At 38.7% G+C, this 18,336-nt stretch overlaps 2 protein-coding genes across 3 annotated transcripts in view; one reads left to right on the top strand and one right to left on the bottom strand.

The window, feature by feature from the left end:
- NCAPG (non-SMC condensin I complex subunit G) overlaps nucleotides 1-2,978 on the bottom strand; it is a 43,975-nt gene extending 40,997 nt beyond the window's left edge. Inside the window, exons 1-3 of the mRNA XM_047799560.1 lie at nucleotides 2,593-2,978; nucleotides 1,461-1,664; nucleotides 260-488 (exon numbers count right to left, since the gene is read on the bottom strand). Of these exons, the coding sequence (XP_047655516.1) occupies nucleotides 260-488; nucleotides 1,461-1,664; nucleotides 2,593-2,703 (544 nt within the window). The 5' untranslated portion in view covers nucleotides 2,704-2,978. The remainder of the gene's footprint in view (nucleotides 1-259; nucleotides 489-1,460; nucleotides 1,665-2,592) is intronic.
- Nucleotides 2,979-3,179: 201 nt separating this feature from the next.
- On the top strand, nucleotides 3,180-17,041 carry DCAF16 (DDB1 and CUL4 associated factor 16). Of its 2 annotated transcripts, none has more exons than XM_047799562.1 (2): nucleotides 3,180-3,314; nucleotides 14,654-17,041. In XM_047799562.1, the coding sequence occupies exon 2, from the start codon at nucleotides 15,201-15,203 to the stop codon at nucleotides 15,906-15,908; it is 708 nt and encodes a 235-aa protein (XP_047655518.1). In that variant the 5' UTR covers nucleotides 3,180-3,314; nucleotides 14,654-15,200; the 3' UTR covers nucleotides 15,909-17,041. The 2 variants fall into 2 exon arrangements, with proteins under 2 accessions (XP_047655518.1, XP_047655517.1); XM_047799561.1 differs by having other exon boundaries at nucleotides 3,206-3,314; nucleotides 14,639-17,041.
- Nucleotides 17,042-18,336: the final 1,295 nt, after the last annotated feature.

Genomic DNA, 18,336 nt, shown 5'->3' with positions numbered 1-18,336 from the left:
GACATAAGGTAGGCTTCAAAGGTATTGATGATATACCACTTTTTTAGGTTGAATGGTGGCTACTCAGGTATGTGTGGGTGTGTATATATATAGATAAGGTATATACGTATCTTACCCAATTTATATCTTAGGTAAAAATACTTATACATATACACACACACACTATACTCTTCCATATCATTTCATAGTTAAGAAAATTCGTATAGCTGAGAATTTAACAGTAATTGAACTGAAAAAGGATTTAGGGAGTTATACGTACCATTAACTACAGGGCATTCATCATCTTTGGGATCCTGAAGGCGTGAAAGCGCAAGAACTGCCTGTATTCTTACATTTGGAATTTTATCTTTCAATCTAACCAGCATGGCTTCATTAATTTTATCAAACAAATCATCATCAATCTGGGCATTTTCTGGCATACTTCCCAAGAGCTTATTTATGAGCTGGCACACTCTAAATCTAACTGCATTGCTGTTTGCTTCATGAGACTAAAACAGAAACAAATCAAAATTTATTCCAAGCCACATTTTGTTACTAAATAATTACAATTACTTGCAGAAAAACTATAATGCTACCTTGATCCATGTATATACTATACACATATAATACAAAGTCTCAAAATACAGTCTGAAGTACATGCTGAATTACAAGAGCATAATCCTCTTTGTAGGAACTCCCACTTTACCTGCAAAATAGATAACTCATTTAAAACAAATGTATGTGAGAGAACTGGTTTAGAATGCTCATTAAGGAGTTCCCATCGTGGCGCAGTGGTTAACGAATCCGACTAGGAACCATGAGGTTGCGGGTTAGGTCCCTGCCCTTGCTCAGTGGGTTAACGATCCCGCGTTGCCGTGAGCTGTGGTGTAGGTTGCAGACGTGGCTCTGGCATAGGCCGGTGGCTACAGCTCCGATTCGACCCCTAGCCTGGGAACTTCCATATGCCTCTGGAGCGGCCCAAGAAACAGCAGAGAGACGGAAAAAAAAAAAAAAAAAGAAAAAAAGTCATTAAAAACCCAATGCTGGGGGAGTTCCCGTCATGGAGCTATGGTTAAGGAATCCGACTAGGAACCGTGAGGTTGCGGGCTCGATCTCGGTCCTTGCTCAGTGGGTTAAGGATCCGGCGTTGCCGTGAGCTGTGGTGTAGGTCGCAGACGTGGCTCAGATCCCGCGTTGCTGTGGCTCTGGTGGAGGCTGGTGGCTGCAGCTCTGATTAGACCCCTAGCCTGGGAACCTCCATATGCTGTGGGAGCAGCCCAAGGAAATGGCAAAAAGACCAAAAAAAAAAAAAAATCTTAACTTTTAATCTTAGTGACTGTTCTAACAGTTCCTATATAAGGCAGACTTACTCATTTTCTCAATTACCAGATATTTCATTCTCTTAAATATACAAACTCCCATTGCCCTTTTAAAAATAGTAAAATTTTCTACATTCCCCCAAAGTTCTAGTTTTCATATACCTTTAATAGAAAAGTAAACAAATAATTTAAAATGCCACCATCTTCCTCTTCCTCATCATCTTCCATATCTGATTGGTGAAATGAAGTAACAAACTTTGCTGCAAATTCTATTATCCTCTCCACAGCTGGTTCTCGTTTATAGACTACCATTGCATATTTAAGGTAATGAACAAACTCCTGATGAAAATCTGTTTTGTCATCCATCTGAAAGACAAAAGAAACCCTTTACTGCACAGATAAGAATTTTTTCTCACATTACCCTAAGACGCTGAAAACACTAGCCATAACTCCAACAAATTATTTAGTAATCTCTCAATTATCCAAACCATCAAAGGGAAAATAAATTTGCACAGTTTCTTTCTGGAGAAATTTCTCCCAGGGAGAAAACAAACGGGAATTTTGATAGTGAAAGGATTCCTCTGATTTTTTTTTTTTTTTTTTTTGCTGTCAATATCATGGAATCCTCAATACGATGCCTTGGTACCGGTTTAAGTAAAAATCTGCTTCCTCCTGAACAATCCAAAAATCAACACGGCTTTTACATTTATCATATTTAACCTTAATATTACACAGGCGTTCCTTTCGATTTAACTTCCACATTCTTATATCCTCAAGCCCCATTTTCCTGACTTACAATTTTTCTTGGACCTCAAAATAAATCATTTTGCGAAATTCACTGTCCTATTCTTCTCAAGGCTCCCTTCAAAACGAAACAAAGTTATTCACCGGACTAGGAAGAGCCACGTCCTAATGATTAATTTGCTAATTAGTGAGTTGATTCAATTCAACTGTGGGGGGAGGTAAAGCAATTTGACGAGGTCGGTGACCAGGGGCAATCACAGCTGAACCGCCAAGTTCAGGGCTACTCCGCGACCTTACAACTAGGTGCCCGGTCCCCCGAGTGAGCACAAATGTTTCTCCAAATTCATCCCCAACCGACAATTAACGGTCCGCGCGGGAAGCCGCTAGGGAGGCGGCTGGGAGACCTCAGGCAAAAGGCCAGACCTATCCGAACCGGGTCGGAAAGGTTAAGGAGGTTGGAGTCTTGGTGCGCGTAGTCGGGAGGGTCGCGGGAAGCCCCTGGGAGAGACAAGGCTGGGGAGGGGCAGGGAGGGCCCGGGGCCGCGCTTACCGAGCCATAGGTGCGGCTCAGCGCCACCACCAGCTTCGCCTGGTTCTGGTGCGGCTGCTGCGCCAGCTGGAAAGCCTCCTTAATCGGCAGCAGCCTCTTCTCCGCCCCCATGGCGCCGGGACCCAGCAGGAACGAAGCCTGTTCAGCGTTTCGGCGCAGCCGGTTCGACGGACCACGGCGGAGGTCTCCACAAAGACGCCTCAGCCTCCAGTCTCACAACAGCCGACAGTCCGGGGGCGTGGTTACCGCCAGAGCGTTCAAATAACTCCCGCGGGAGAAGGAAATACCGCGAGAGGGCGTAGAGCGGCGAGAGCGGGATCCACTGGCTTCCAAGCCGCCGTTTGGGCGCATGCGCTTAGGGTCTTTTAACCCTTTTTTCTCCTAAGAGAAGGGGGCGTTGGCGCCCCCGGAAGTGGTTTCGACCTGGAGGGCTAGCCCTGCAGCAATGAGACTGTTGGAACCGAGCTGGTGGCGCTAGGCCTAGACGGGTCTTACGGCTAGGGTTGAAGCGAGAAAGAAGAAAGGATCCTTCGTGGGTGAGAAGAGGGAGTCTGCAGAGGGGAAGAATCCCTGCTCCCGCTGAAGGGGAGGAGGGTTCGTGAGGAGATCCGTCGGGAAGGGAGAGCTAGGGCGTGCTCGAGTGCTGGGCAGAGGCCTGGCTTCTCCCGAGAAGGGGCTCATTCCTGGGTCGGCTGAGGGCGTTCCGAAGTCTCCCGATGGAGGTGGGCCACTGTCTTTTTAAGCCCCGAGCGGTGGGTTGGAGGGTCTGCGAACGGAGGCGGCCTTGTGGAACAATTGTGTAGAGAGGCACCAATTAATTTAGGTAGAGCGTTCCAGGTCTACTCTATATACTCTAAGGTGCAGAAGGAGGTTTTCAACAAAGGAGACCACAGAATGGAAAAAAGGTTTAGAGTAGCGGTTAAGGTAAAATCCTTTGGAGTGTCTTCCTGCAGGCACTAAGCCTTTAATTTTTTTTTAATGGAATTATATCCAGCAGAAACCAATATCTCAGTACCCGCAGCCAGCTAAAAAAAAAAAAAAAGACAAATCCGCCGGCATACCCTTTTCCTATTGAATTAACTTCCCTCCCCAGCAATAATGGATTTCCTGAATTTGCTGTTAATTTTTATGTATTAAAAGACATGAATAAATCTCGTAATAAGTATTCATGTGCTAAGGTGTATATGCAACTTGCCATTTTTTAAAATCAGTGTTATTTTTGAGGTTTATTCATATTGATACTTTCATATCACTAACACTTTATGGATCCTTTGTTGAGGAAAAGTTAATCCATAGTTTACCTGGGAAAGAAATGGAAAATTTTATTAAAGCCAACCTGAGGATTATCACCTGTGACTTTCAGGAAGCTCTGAGAACTGTGTAAGCACTGTTATGTATGAGGTATTATTGACAAGTTTACACAATCCAGATGTACAGGTACCTTGTGATTAGTGGATCATGGGTCATTGTGACCCTTTACAATTAAGAAGGAACGTCATCTTCTGATTAGTGGCAAATACACAAGACAAGGGAGCAGGCCGAAACAGGCACAGAAAAATTTTATTTCATCACCTTATATACCAGACACTATCCTAAGCACTTTCCTCATTTAATCAGTAGAAACAATCCCTCTGAGATAACTTTCTCCTTTTTAAGAAAACAGGTACAGGAAGGTTGCTCTAGTATTCTCTCATAAGAGTATACCATAATTCATTCTCTTGCTTCATAATCCTAGTTCCTGAAGTATTGTAGGTTTTCACATGCTAGGTAAACTACAGTAGCAATTGGGTTGCCCATAATTTAAAAAGCATCGAAATGCCTAATTTCTGAAAAGGCAAGAGGGGTGGATATTTTAAGTTAATCAGGTAGAGGAAAAGCATAGAAGTTGAAGAATGCATGGAATATGATAATGTTTTATGATATGATAATGTTTTATTATCTCACTGTAACTAAAATGTTTTATGATATGATAATGTTTTATTATCTCACTGTAACTAAAATGTAAAATGCCTAGACAGCCCTGGTGAAAGAAACCTGGAAAGGAAATTTAAGTATATCCAAAATATCATTTCAACATATACTCAAATTATTGATGAGATTTTACGTTTTTTTCCCTGCCAAATCTTTGATGTTGGGTACTATTTTACAGTAGCCACATTTCAGATGCTCAATAGACACATGGGGCTAATGGCCACAGAGTTAGATAGCATAGAACTATTCTTTGGGAACCACTGAATATTGCATTTTTCACCTGAAGTCACCTGGTGAACTAAAAGTGAGAAAAATACCTCCAAATATTAGTTTGTTCTATTTTTGTGGCTTTTAATTGCTCTGTCTTGATGCTTTGGGTGCCTGCTACCTTTGTTGCTTTGTTTAATGCTGCATCCAGCGCTACAAGGCAGTTAGTTACACATTTGGCAATGTAGAAAATAGCAATTTTGTGAAAAGTTTATAAAAATATAGCAATAAAAATATAGATAGCGGTATTAGTAAAGTCATAAACAAAAATTTACAAGCGCTTTCACCCTGTTCAGCTGGCTTAGTTGTTTCTTTTCTTTAAAGGAAATTATATACTGTCCATTCAGCCTAATTTCCTGGTGTTTCTTAGGCTGGTTATTCCTAGATGGTTTAATTGTTCCCAACATAAACCTTTAGATTTAAATTTATAAGAGCCTGGCAAAAGTTATATCCCTTGGCTGAAGTCTCACTTGTTGCTAATTAAGCTTGAGTAATATTAGAAGAAAACACTTATGGCCTGGGTCAGAATAGTTTATTAACTGCCAGGTGTGGGGGATCCCACCTAGTAACATCAATAATAAGAAGCTTAGAGGGGAGAAACTCAATCAGGGTAAATCAGAAATAAAACCACCATACAAATCAGGTGTGGCAACCTTAAGACAGTGACCTACTTCTGATGTCTTTTTTGTCCAGGCATTGGTGTTTTTCTTATTAGAGCTCTTTATTTAGGGTGAGCTTTTAAGTCAGTAATTTTCTCTATAGACTGGTCCAATGTATAGACCAGTCAGTCTAAGGTAGCATTCCTTCTTAAGTGAGAAATTTTATGAGTTAATTTTCTTCACTTTCTTTGTGCATATGGCACTTAATTCCTGATACTATTTTAGGTTGAAGGCAACCCTTTAAATGATCCTTTTCCAGATGTATATATATTTTCCTGGTTATCAAGGGACATCTGATATTTGCCCAGAGACAGATTACAGCAGTCAACTTCTGAAACAAGCTTAGATTATTCTTCCTAATAATTCAGTTAAAGTTTATAGTATGTAACATAGCAGCAAAGAACTATTTGGGAGGTGAATTTTAGACAGCAAACACTAATCTCAATACACAAAACTAGAGTATGAATCAAAGCACTCTTTAAAATTACCCTCATTTTTACCAAATATAGCCCAATTAGGGCTGTAGAAATTCTTCCACATGAAAAACATGTTTTCTAACCATTTCTTTTTCATTATTGGGATTGCCAGGGAGCTGGGAAGAACCAAGCAGCCATCTTAGATTTCCCATAGCCCTGACTCAAGAAAACCTTTCTTTTAATAGGGACCAAATCCAAATTCCAGTTTTGCACTTGTTTACTTTTAAAATTGGTTTACTGAAATTTTAACCTTAGCCCAAACCATGCACGAAATTCTTATTGTCCACTTCCCACAAACCTTCTATCACTTTTTGTATCCATATTATTCTGTCCCCTATCTTTCCATTCAAAATAACAAGCTATAAGACAGATTTTCTCATAATAAAATGTGGTTACATTCCTCCATTAAACCTAGGTACAATAAGGTATTATACTTAATGTTGACTTGAAAGACATGTCTCTATTAGAACTTTAATATTAACATCTAATAATAAATATCGAATTTTTTGCAGTTCACGTGAACGAAAATTTACTTTGTTTTTTGAGAATTTACCTAAGTGCTTAATTTCCTTTAAGCCAATTAAGTAGAGCTCTTTTATGAATTTTGGCAATTCCTTACATGCACAACACAAACAAGCAAAACAGACCTGATGTTTCTCATTCTGAAGTTTTAGCCATGAATAAGGTACATTTGTGTAAAACCTGACAATTACAAGAGATTGGATTCAAATTTGTGCTCCCACAAGCGTTCCAAAACGTGTCTTACTAGTCCCCATATGGAAAAAACAGAAATGGAAAGAGAGGCCCCAGATTGATGGGCGCACTTTAAATTCTCTACTTCCGGGTCCACAGTACCCTTGCCTGGAAACCAAGGGTTATATTTGATCATGGCTTATAACAAATTCCTCTATCTTAGACTCTGTTACCCAGGCCCCTGCTTGTTTTATCATACATTTAAGTAACTGAATATAATGTTTAGCTTCTTGATTCTTCCCCATTGTTATCCTGGTTTAAAGTTTCTACTTGCCACTCACAGTCGCGACTCCATCAAGTGCCAGGGTACCGTTTCCACCGTCTGTAGTTTCACTTTTTCCTGCTCTGGGCAGACCTTCCTTTATTTCTTCACTGCTGGCAGACTTTAATTTTTCTTTTCTCCACTCGTGGCAGACCTTTTTTTCCAGCCCTATGTTGGGTGCCACTCTGCCAGGTCCAGCGCTGCAGGGCAACAGGAGATCCTGGAAAAGGGACGGCGCGGCATGACAAAGCACAGAAGACTCACATTTAGAAAAGTAGAGGACCAGGAGGCACTCTGTTCCGCAGAACAAAGGCACTTAGGCTTTAGCCCTCATGACTTTTGTAGGGAAAGTGACGTAGGTTAATGAGCAAAATCAAGTGCAGGTAATGATAAAGCTGTCTCTTCATGGTTGTGCTTTTGCACGTGCGCCAAATTTGTTGACTGCATCGTTCAGCAGTTTCAATGGTCTCCCAACAGGTTAACTATGAAGTTTCTAACAGGAGTATTTTCTTTACCATATTTTATTTGGCTGTCACCCCACAAATGAGACGTACCTTCATACCATTTCGTCAGATACTGAAGGATGAGATATCTGGCCACCAGAGGTCAGCCTAACTATGTTTGATTAGCTTTGGAGGTGGAGAGATTAATAACGTGTTTGTCCCAGCACTATATCTTGAGAAGTAAAAAAAAAAGATACTAGATTACAAAAATGGCAGCCTTTGGAATGGGAGAAAATATTTGCAAACCGTATATCCCATACGGGCTTAATATCAGAAAGTATATAAGGAGTCAATTCAGTAGCAAAAAAAAAAAAAAAAAAAGAATGAAAAATGAGCAAAGGGAGTGGCTCAGTGGGTTAAGAACCCAACTAGTTTCTATGAGGATGTGGGTTGGATTCCTGGCCCCACTCAGTAGTTAAGGATCCATCATCGCCGCAGTCTGCAGTGTGGGTCACAGATGCAGCTCGGATCCGGTGTTGCTGTGGCTATGGCGTAGGCTGGCAAGTGCAGCTTCAGTTCGACCTCTAGCCCGGGAACTTCCCTATGCCGCAGGTGTGGCCCTTGAGAGAGAGAGAGAGCAAAGGATCTGAGTAGACGTTCTTCCAAAGAACACATATGAATGGCCAAGAGGTATATGAAAAGATGTTCAACATTACCAGACATCAGGGAAATGCAAATCAAACCATAATAAGGCATTGCTTCACACCTATCAGGATGACTTCACAAAAAGTCAGAAGACAACAAGTGTTGGTGAGGATGTAGAGGAAAGAGGATCTTTAAACATATTGCCGGGAAATAATAGGCAGTTCTTCAAAAAAGTAAAAATAGAACTGTCATATAAATCTCACTTCTAAGTATATATTCAAAGGAAATAAAGTCACTATCTCAAAAATATATCTGCTCATATTTGTTGCAGCATTATTCACAGTCGTCAAAGTATGGAAATAATCTAAGCACCTGTCAATGAATGAATGGATAACGAAGATGTGATATTTATATACACACACAATTACCTCTTTAAAAATAAGGAAATCCTGCAATTTGCAACAACGCAGGTCAACCAGGAGGCCATTCTGCTAAGGAAAACGAACACAAAGACAAATACTGTATGATCCCACTTCTATGTGGAATCTTAAAAGGTGAATTCATTTTTTTTTTTGTCTTTTTTGTTGTTGTTGTTGCTATTTCTTGGGCCACTCCCGCAGCATATGGAGGGTCCCAGGCTAGGGGTTGAATCAGAGCTGTAGCCACCGGCCTACGCCAGAGCCACAGCAACGTGGGATCCGAGCCACGTCTGCAACCTACACCACAGCTCACGGCAACGCCGGATCGTTAACCCACTGAGCAAGGGCAGGGACCGAACCCGCAACCTCATGATTCCTAGTCGGATTCGTTAACCACTGCACCACGACAGGAACTCCTTAAAAGGTGAATTCATAGTAATAGTAGAATGGGAGTTATCAGTGGCTGCGGGGTGGAGAAAAAGGGAGATGTTTATCAAAGCGCACAGACTTTCTGGAGACTCGATATGCATCATGGTGACTATAGTTTATAATTACGTATACTTAAAATTTGTTGAGAGTAGATCTCTAGTGTTATCACATGCAAAATAAAGTGTGAAGTGATAGATAACGTTAGCCTGATTGTGGTAATCATTTCACGCTTAATACATATATCAAAATATTACATTGTACATGTTAAATATATGCAATTTGTCAGTCATACCTCAATAAAACTGGTAAAAAAAAAAAAAAGATGCTATATTAAACTTAAACTTACACACTGCCTTTGGATTACCTGTGTCTTGACTTACTTTCTTTTAATGCTATGGGGAAAAAGAACAAATGGTAGCAACTAAACTAAGCAAACTAAAAAATGTATATGGCAAGGATATTTCTGAAGTTACAGAAAAATCATTCAAGGTGAATTATACTTGGGACTATATAGAGGAAATGATAAATTCACTGTTGATGTGAGGACATTATGCACATGGAATGTAAAGCAGCAACAGTGATGGGTTCACTCTAGAATTTACGTATGCTTTCAAAGAAACTGTCATTTCTACTAAAAAAAAAAGTAGAGTGAGCCTTTTAGAGAATGCTATGAGTAACACAGTAACTGAAGTGCAGCCTATAATAATCTTGGAAATAGAATCTGGTTGAAAGGAAAATAGTAAAAAATATAAGAGGACAGAAACAAGCTAACAACTCTTGTCTCAGTGAAATACCTATGGTACATTTTAAATTTCCTCTTTTCAGATTGAACTATGTAATATAAACTTTTGAAAGTGTCTGCATTTCATGTTCTTAAAGATGCAATTATGAGCAGCTCCCTTTATCTTGCTTTAGTAGCATTATCCTTGTTGATCTTTTTTTTAAGAAAAAGTTGTTTCATTTGCCTTTGTACAACATATTGCCAAATCACCTGAATATAACCTGGAAATTTCTGTATCCCTAGAATAAAAGCAAGACATCCTTGAATAGGTAATTACAGCAGGCCTTCATCATTCTCTCATTAATTTTTTTCAAAAAATTTGCTTAAAGCTGCTAATATATGCCAGGTACTGCTGACAGCAGAATTAGATAGAAGAATAAGAAGCCAGAGAAATATTCTTTTGAAGAATATGACTGACACAATACCATACCCTATGACCTCGTGTATTTGAAACTAGAAATGTTTTACCGACTTTCATTTTGGAAATCATCCTTACAGAATGGCATAATTGGGGTGTTGCTGTTTGGGTTTTGTTTCATCATTTAGACTGGTGCCTTTAATCCATCCTTGATGCTCTGTATACTTACAATGTGCTTTAACCACAAGTTCCCTATCCACTCCTCCAGCGATGGAAACCTAGAATTCTTCTAATTCTTTACCATCAAAGAGGAAGCTTTAGAGTACCTGTTGGTCTTACAGAGAATTTCTCTGCTATATATACCCAAGAGTAGAATTGCTGGATCATGAAATGGACAAATAAGTTATTTTGGCTAAGTCGTGGTGCCCCATTACTCTTTGGAAAGGCTCCCCAAATCTATAATCCCACCAGCAGTGCTGGTTCCTGAAGGAGATCCTTTAGTCCCCTCGCTAACATGTGGCATTGTCCAGCTTTCTAATTTTTACCAAAATGATAGAATAATGTGGTATATCTTGTCATACAGTTATAGCCTGTGGATTTTCTCTTCTCTAAAGTGGATATTTTTGTCCTTCGCCCCCTTTCTTTACTGAAATTGCTGCCTTTTGTTGTTGTTGCTGTTGATTTATAGTTAACTTTATTTTTGATGTGATTGAATTCATCATATTTTGGTCTTGGGCTTTATGTTTTTTTATTTAAGAAGTTCTTCTCTGGCTCTAAGTCACAAAGATACCCTCCTGCATTATATTCTATTAACTATACAGAGTTTTACAATTCTCATTTAGGCCTTTAATCAATCATGAGTCTTCCTTTGTATATGGCATTATATAGGTATGCAGCTTTATTTTTCTTCATATAATGAGACAGTCTTACCAATGTTATGTACCAAAGGCATTCACTCCCTCTTGATTTGAGTGCTAACTTTACTGTTTACTACATTCCAAAATTTTATGTGGCTCCATTTCCAAGCTTTGTTCCATCAGACTATTTTTTTCACCCTAACTCCACCTTGTTTTAATTTCTGTGGCTTCTATAATATGTGTTAATATCTTGTAGGCCAAGAACCTTTACTTTTCTGCTTAAATAGTTGGTTTAGCTATATGTGGAATTTTATTCTTAACATGCTGGGATTGTATAAATTAATTTTGAAAAAGTTATCTTTGTAATACTCATTTGTTCTATCCAAGAGCATGGAATGTCTGTTTGTTTTAAATCATGTGATTAGAATGCTGCAGTCTTCACCATAGATGTCTTACATATTATTGATTAGTTCTTAAATCCTTTAAAGGTTTGGTATGTGTGTGTGTTTTTTTTCTTCCCTATTGTGAAAGTGATGTATGTAACATTTTATGATTAATATTGCTGGTATAGAAGTTAAGAATGCCTAGGGCCAAATCCTGATTCTATCACATAGTAGATAATATGACCTTAGACAGGTAGCTTATACATTATATAAAGTATGGATAATAACAGTACCTATCTTATAGGATGGTTAGGAGAATTTTAAATGTGTTAACATTTGTGCAATTCCTAGAATAGTACCTGGCAAATAGTAAGTACTATATAAATAAATTAATGACTATTCATTGGTTAATCTCAGATCCAGGAACTTTGTTAAACTCTTTTATTAGCTCTTTCTATATTAAGTTTTTAAAAACTGTTAGATGACCATATCATTTGTAAATTAATAGTTTTTCTCTCTTCTTCCAGTTCTCACACCTCTTCTGTGTAAATAACATTGATCAGGGCTTTGTTACACTGTTACACAACATCATCACATCATCATCACATCACATCAATCACAATCATCATTTAATTTTTAAAGGGAATATATATAAAGTCTCTCCTTTAGGATAATACTTGCCGAAAGTTTTGGTAGATAATTTTTTACCATGTTGAGAAAGTAATAACTTTCTCTTCCTAGTTTGGTAGGAGTGCTTTATTCTTTAAAGCATAAATAGGTGTTGATCAAGATCTAAATATCCACAGTTAATAAAATTGAAAATTTTATTACAGTAGTGACATATTTATAAATTTTATGCAGTTGAGATATTCTTACTTTCCAGTGATAAGCTCTACATGATCATAACTTTATTGTTTTCTTTGATACACTATTACATTGAGTGAGGTAATATTTGAAGTTTTTGCAAGTGAAAACTAAGCTTGTACCTTTCTTACTTGTTTTGTCTCTAGATTTGGAGTTAATATCTTATTATCCTCATAAAAGGAACTAGCCAGGTGTATGCTTTTTTCTTTTTTCTGGAGCAATTTATGTAAAATAGGTATTAATTTCCTTAGGAGATTAGTGGAACTCACTTTTAAAACCATTTGCCCCTGGTATTTTTAATTGGTGGTTGTCACCTTTCCAGATTCTTTAATACTGGTCTGTTTTATTCAAGTTATCTATTCCTGCATGAATTTTATTATTTCATATTCTTCTAGAATTTAGCCATTTTATCTGGGTTTTGACATTTTAGTATGTTTTTATTTTTAATCAGTTGGGCTATTTTAAAATCTTTTTCTTTTTTTTTTTTCCTTTTGCTTTTTAAGGTCGCACCTGCGACATATGAAAGTTCTCAGGCTAGGAGGTCGAATCGAAGCTTTAGCTGCTACTCTACACCACAGCCACAGCAAAGCAGGATCAGAGCTGCGTCTGTGACCTATACCTACAGCTCAAGGCAACACCAAATCCTTAACCCACTGAGTGTAGCCAGGGATTGAACCCATGTCCTCATGGATACTTGTCCGGTTCATAAACCCCTGAGCCACAATGGGAATCCCTTTCCTTAAATCTTTCTTTCTTTCTTTCTTTCTTTCTTTTTTTTTTTTTTTTTTGTCTTTTTAGGGCCCCACCCACGGCATATGGAAGTTCCCAGGCTAAGGGTCTAATCGGAGCGGTAGCTGCTGGCCTACACCACAGCCACAGCAACGCCAGATCTGAGCCAGTCTGCAATGTACACCACAGCTCACAGCAACACTGGATCTGTAACCCACTGAGCAAGGCCAGGGATTGAACCTGAAACCTCATGGTTCCTGGTCAGATTCATTTCCTCTGTGCCACGACGGGAACTCCAAATCTCTTTCTTGATAAGTCTCACCAGTTTTGTTCTACTTATTCATATTTTTGGAAAACTGTCTTTCAGTTTTATCTCTATCACTCTATTTTATGCTATTTAATTTCTGCCTTTATTATTTCCTTTCTGCTTATTTTGCTGATGCTCTTTTCCATTATCTGAATTAAATGCTTAACTTGTAGGTATTTAAACTTCTTTGTTCCCACATCAGTGTATTCAAAGCTATAAATTTCTTCTAGAAACTGGTTTGGCCATGCCCCACAAATTTTGCCTTGTAGGGTTATATTATTATTCAGTTTTATATTTAATGTCTTTCATGATTTCCATTTTATTAATCCATGAGTCATTTAGTTTCCTATCGTAGGATTACTTTTAACTAACCTTTAATATCTACTTTTTTTGCATTTTGCTCAGAGAATTTAATCTAAATAAAATTGACCCTTTGGAATCTAGTTATACATACACCCTAATGCATAAAGTATTTGTGTGTATATGTGTGTACTCAAGTATATTCTGTTTGGTATAGAGTTTTGTATACTTAAATAATATGATGCCTAAAGTATATTAATATTTTAACTTTTTCAGGATGCTTATATCCCTGCTTGTAGTCCCCCCTCAGTTCTATTAGTTGTTATTTGAAAAATGTTGAGGATGTGCTTTTAGGTTCATAGATGTTTATGATGAGTGTTTCACTTTTATTCTTTTCCTTTTGCCACTATTATCATCCATTTTCATCCCTTATATTTTTTGGCCTGAAATCTTAAGATGTAAAGATTACTATTCCAGCTTTAGGCTGGTCCGCAGTTATCTGATATATCTTTTTACATCTTTTTATTTTTAACCGTGTCCTTTTGCTTTAAAGTGTCTTTTGTTAGCATATTGTTGAATCTTTTTTTGTTTTGTTAATACATTCTAAGTGTCTGCTTTTTAATTGTGAATTTAAGCTGTTTACATTCATTGTAATTCCTGCTATTTAAGATTTATACCTCCATCTTCTCTCATATCTATAAAGTATGGTCATCGGACCACAATCTCTGGAGTCCCAGCAAGAGGTCTAACATCTAGCAGCTCTAGAACTGGGACAGTTTTCCTAAAACTAAAATCTCAAAAAGCACCTCTAAAGACATAAAGATACCTTTCGTAGCTCACTGTTTGGAGTTGGGAGCATAAGAGATCTGCTTTTGCTGCAGAACAAATTTTCTGGGCTAGAAGTGCAGAATAAACAAACTGGCCCAAATATGTGCCAGTTAAGTATTAGTGTGGCCTCAGGCTCTCCTCAATTTTGTCATGTCAGGAGCCATTCCCAGTATGAAATTCTGCCTAAGACTGTGTGCTAGAAATGGGAAAACCAATAAGGCTTCTTGCTCAACATTAATGTGCTTAGATACTCTATGAAGTTAGATGGATAATAACGTTACCCAGTGCTTTCAGACTTTAATATCATGTCTCTAGTCTTCTCATTCACAGGTTAAGGCTACTTTTCCAGATAATCCAACAACTAAGTCACCAGTTTCCAAGGGCACTTGCACCATCAATGGAAAACATCGGATCCATGTACTCCAGACAGATCCTTGGCAACTCATCTCACCATCCCCCTGCACAAAAGTTGCTGCACCAGCAGACAAAGGAGGTGACCACTGAATTTCTTTTTGTTACCAAATAAATATAATATCCCTGCCAGCAAAAGAGTACGCAAAGTGTCTCTTCTTAATATCACAACCAATTGAGACCATGCCAAGAAATCAGCTTGCCTAGATGAGAGCCTTTTCTCTTCTTGGGTAGCCAGGATTTGAAGGAGAGACTGACCTGTACCACTGGTGAGTAACTAACTCTTACACACTGAACTGGTCCTGAGAACTGAACTGTCTTCTTTGTAAATGAAGAATATACAACATATTCTTGAAGAACTGCACACTAGAGCAAGCCAGAGGAATATTGTGTGTGTGTAATGGACTGAGAAACAGACAAATGAATCTTATTGAAAGGATTTTTCATCTTTTGCTTCTATTGGCCAATGTTAGTGTTTTGCTGGCCTAGATTGTTTCCTTCTTCTGATTCCTTTTTTCTATACTGTTGTTCTTTTCTAATGGGTCCTAGAAATCCCTCTCCTGACCCATTATCAGAATCAGAAAGTGAGGAAGAAGAAAACGCTAACTACCTCAATGAGAGTTCTGGAGAAGAGAGGGATTCCTCTGAAGAAGAGGACCCTGTGGTGTCCTGCCTAACATCTCTGGAGAGTCTTGCCTGGCAGGTTAAGTGCCTTTTAAAATATTCTACGACTTGGAAACCTTTAAATCATAATTCCTGGTTATATCATGCTAAACTCTTGGATGCTAGCACACCAGTCCATATACTTCGAGAGATAGGTCTAAGACTCTCCCATTGTTCCCATTGTGTACCCAAACTGGAACCAATTCCCGAATGGAGGCTTCTTGGGGCGTTTCAGAAGCCCCTTATGAGTCCCAGCTGGCTTTCTAGAGATCACGCCACTTTAAATGGAGCACTTCAACTTGCCACCAAGCAGTTAAGCCAGACTTTGAGTAGAGCCACTCCCATACCTGAATACCTAAGACAAATTCCTAATTCATGTGTTTCTGGTTGTTGCTGTGGCTGGTTAACTAAAACAGTTAAGGAAACAACCCGCACCGAACCCATCAACACTACTTACTCCTACACTGACTTCCAAAAAGCAGTTAATAAACTCCTAACTGCATCCCTATAAAGATACATCATTCCTCCTCATATCTCTTGGGTTGCCAGTTGAGAAACAAATGTCTTCTCAACCAAACTACGCCTTGTCCCGACAAACTGAAGTACTATGAGCATTAGCTATGTACCTAGGAGCCCCATGACTCAGCCACAGAAGACGAGCACTGTGAGCATTCCCTTGGAAAGACCCTGTGGATAAAACGAGAACTTCAGTAGAGAATTAATCAAAAGAGACCATATTACAAAACATATGTTGGCTATTCTCCGCACTCCATTCTCCCCCCAGTTTATTCTTCTGGTCTAATGGAATGGACTTAACTAAACACCTAATTATGAACGGGAAGAAAAAGGAGGCCACGCCTCCATTTGTTACCCAACCTGCAGAATAGCCATTGAGGAGAGTAATAAGTTAACTACTCCCAATAACTCCTTTCGGAGCATACTTTTCTCTAATACTCATTTCTAGGGAGGTAGCTTAATTAAACTGAATAACTAGACAAAAGACAGTATGGAATATGGATGTCTCTCCTGGCTTTTATAGCGATAGGCCTACATACGGCACCCTTTAGGGTGGATAGTTTTGCATGGAGAGTGCAATAGTGTAGTAGTAGCCTACACTGCTCCAGACCTATTACAGTACCTGCAATTACAGCATAAACATTTTATAAGCTCCCACCAGGCTGTGTCTAGGTAAAATGGCTTATGAGAGCATACCTGAGTATTAAACAAACACTTGTTCTGTAGGGAATATATTTCCTGCATCTTGGCATCCAGACTTTAGTCAAGAGTACATAAAACACATTCCAAAAGACCAATGGGAAAGAATTAAGAGAGCATTTATGCTAATGCGTTACAGTAGTTCATCCTATAATACTTTCTGGAGCAGCACTTCATGTACTTTCCACATCCACTGCAAACTTTTCAGGAACTCTTGTAACTTTAAAGAACCCCACTGCAGAAAACTTCAGCCTAACACAACCTGAAGTTAGAGTTTTTAATATCATTGTTTTTTGTTTTTTTTTTTACATCTAGCTTTAGGTTTTTCTCTTGCTGAACAGAAAACATGTACCCTTGTAAATGAGTCTTGCAATGTTTATTTAGATGTATCAAAACATAGAAATCAGCACATATAGGAGTTCCCATCGTGGCGCAGTGGTTAACAAATCCAACTAGGAACCATGAGGTTGCGGGTTCGGTCCCTGCCCTTGCTCAGTGGGTTAAGGATCCGGCGTTGCCATGAGCTGTGGTGTAGGTTGCAGACGTGGCTCGGATCCCGCGTTGCTGTGGCTCTGGCGTAGGCCGGTGGCTACAGCTCCCGATTCGACCCCTAGCCTGGGAACCTCCATATGCCGAGGGAGCGGCCCAAGAAATAGGAACAACAACAACAAAAAGACAAAAGACAAAAAAAAGAAAAAAGAAGAAATCAGCACATAAAAAATGCATGATACCAGTAAGTCTTTTCACACACCTACAATAAAGGGTGAAACTTGTTTGTGAACCTGTTTGAGTGGGCTTCTAAAGGGAATCAGAAAATACACTGTTATATATCATACATCCTCTTCCTTATTTTAGTTTTGCTATTTCCTGTTCTCCATGATTAAGTGCTGTGTACTCCATGGCATAAAAATAATTTGAGCACTAATGGAATCATAGATTCTACAAATGTGTAACAATTTTAAGAAGAGAGGAGAATATTTATAACCTAATAAGTAATTTCTGCTGAGCCTTCGTTGTCTTAAGGAAAAAAAGGAATTGCAGTATGTAGAAGAAAAGTTTGTTAGTGGAAAATTACTGAACTGAACTATGTAATGTTAGTGTAACTGACTGTATCAGCAATTGTTCCTATATACTTGGTCTATGAAACTGGTTTTTAAAATATTACAAAATCTGTTTTTTTTTTTTTAAGGGGGAGGTGGGAGGAGGTAGGGAGATCTGAAAATTAAAATATGTTGATGTTATGTAACCGTAATATGTTCCTTTTTCTCTCTCACCGTGTGTGTGTGTGTGTGTGTAAGTGCCTTGTTCATGAACCTATTTTTGCTTTCACTCCAAAAGGAAGCCTCTTCTCAGCTTCCCAGCTGAATAAACAACACCTTTGTACATGCTGAACAGAGTATGGTCATTTGTTCTTAACAAATGAGATACATGCTGCTTTGCTTAAGGCATGTTCAACAGTCACTAAATGCTGAATAGACTCCACAGAGTACAGTGTATCTTACAGGAGGTGACTTGGCAGCTCTAGAAAAGAAACACATTTGAGGAAGAAAGTGTCAGGTATGCAGTCAAGACCCGGATTTGAACCATTTATTTGTATATGTTAATTTCAGGTTGCACAAAATGATAAGTATAATCTAATAAACCTTAAGCCTTTACTTATTTTTGTGTGTGATGGGTATTGAGCTAGGGGTGAATTTACCACTTTCACACTCTCTCTGTAGGCA

This window comes from Phacochoerus africanus, chromosome 10 (assembly GCF_016906955.1).
Source record: "Phacochoerus africanus isolate WHEZ1 chromosome 10, ROS_Pafr_v1, whole genome shotgun sequence".
Lineage (NCBI taxonomy): Eukaryota > Metazoa > Chordata > Mammalia > Artiodactyla > Suidae > Phacochoerus > Phacochoerus africanus.
The sequence above is the reverse complement of the archived record's forward strand: the minus strand, read 5'-3'. Positions and strand labels throughout refer to the sequence as shown.

Excerpts from the sequence above, each read along its gene's own strand:
- DCAF16 (XM_047799562.1), top strand. The coding sequence starts at position 15,201 with ATGTTAGTGTTTTGCTGGCCTAGATTGTTTCCTTCTTCTGATTCCTTT.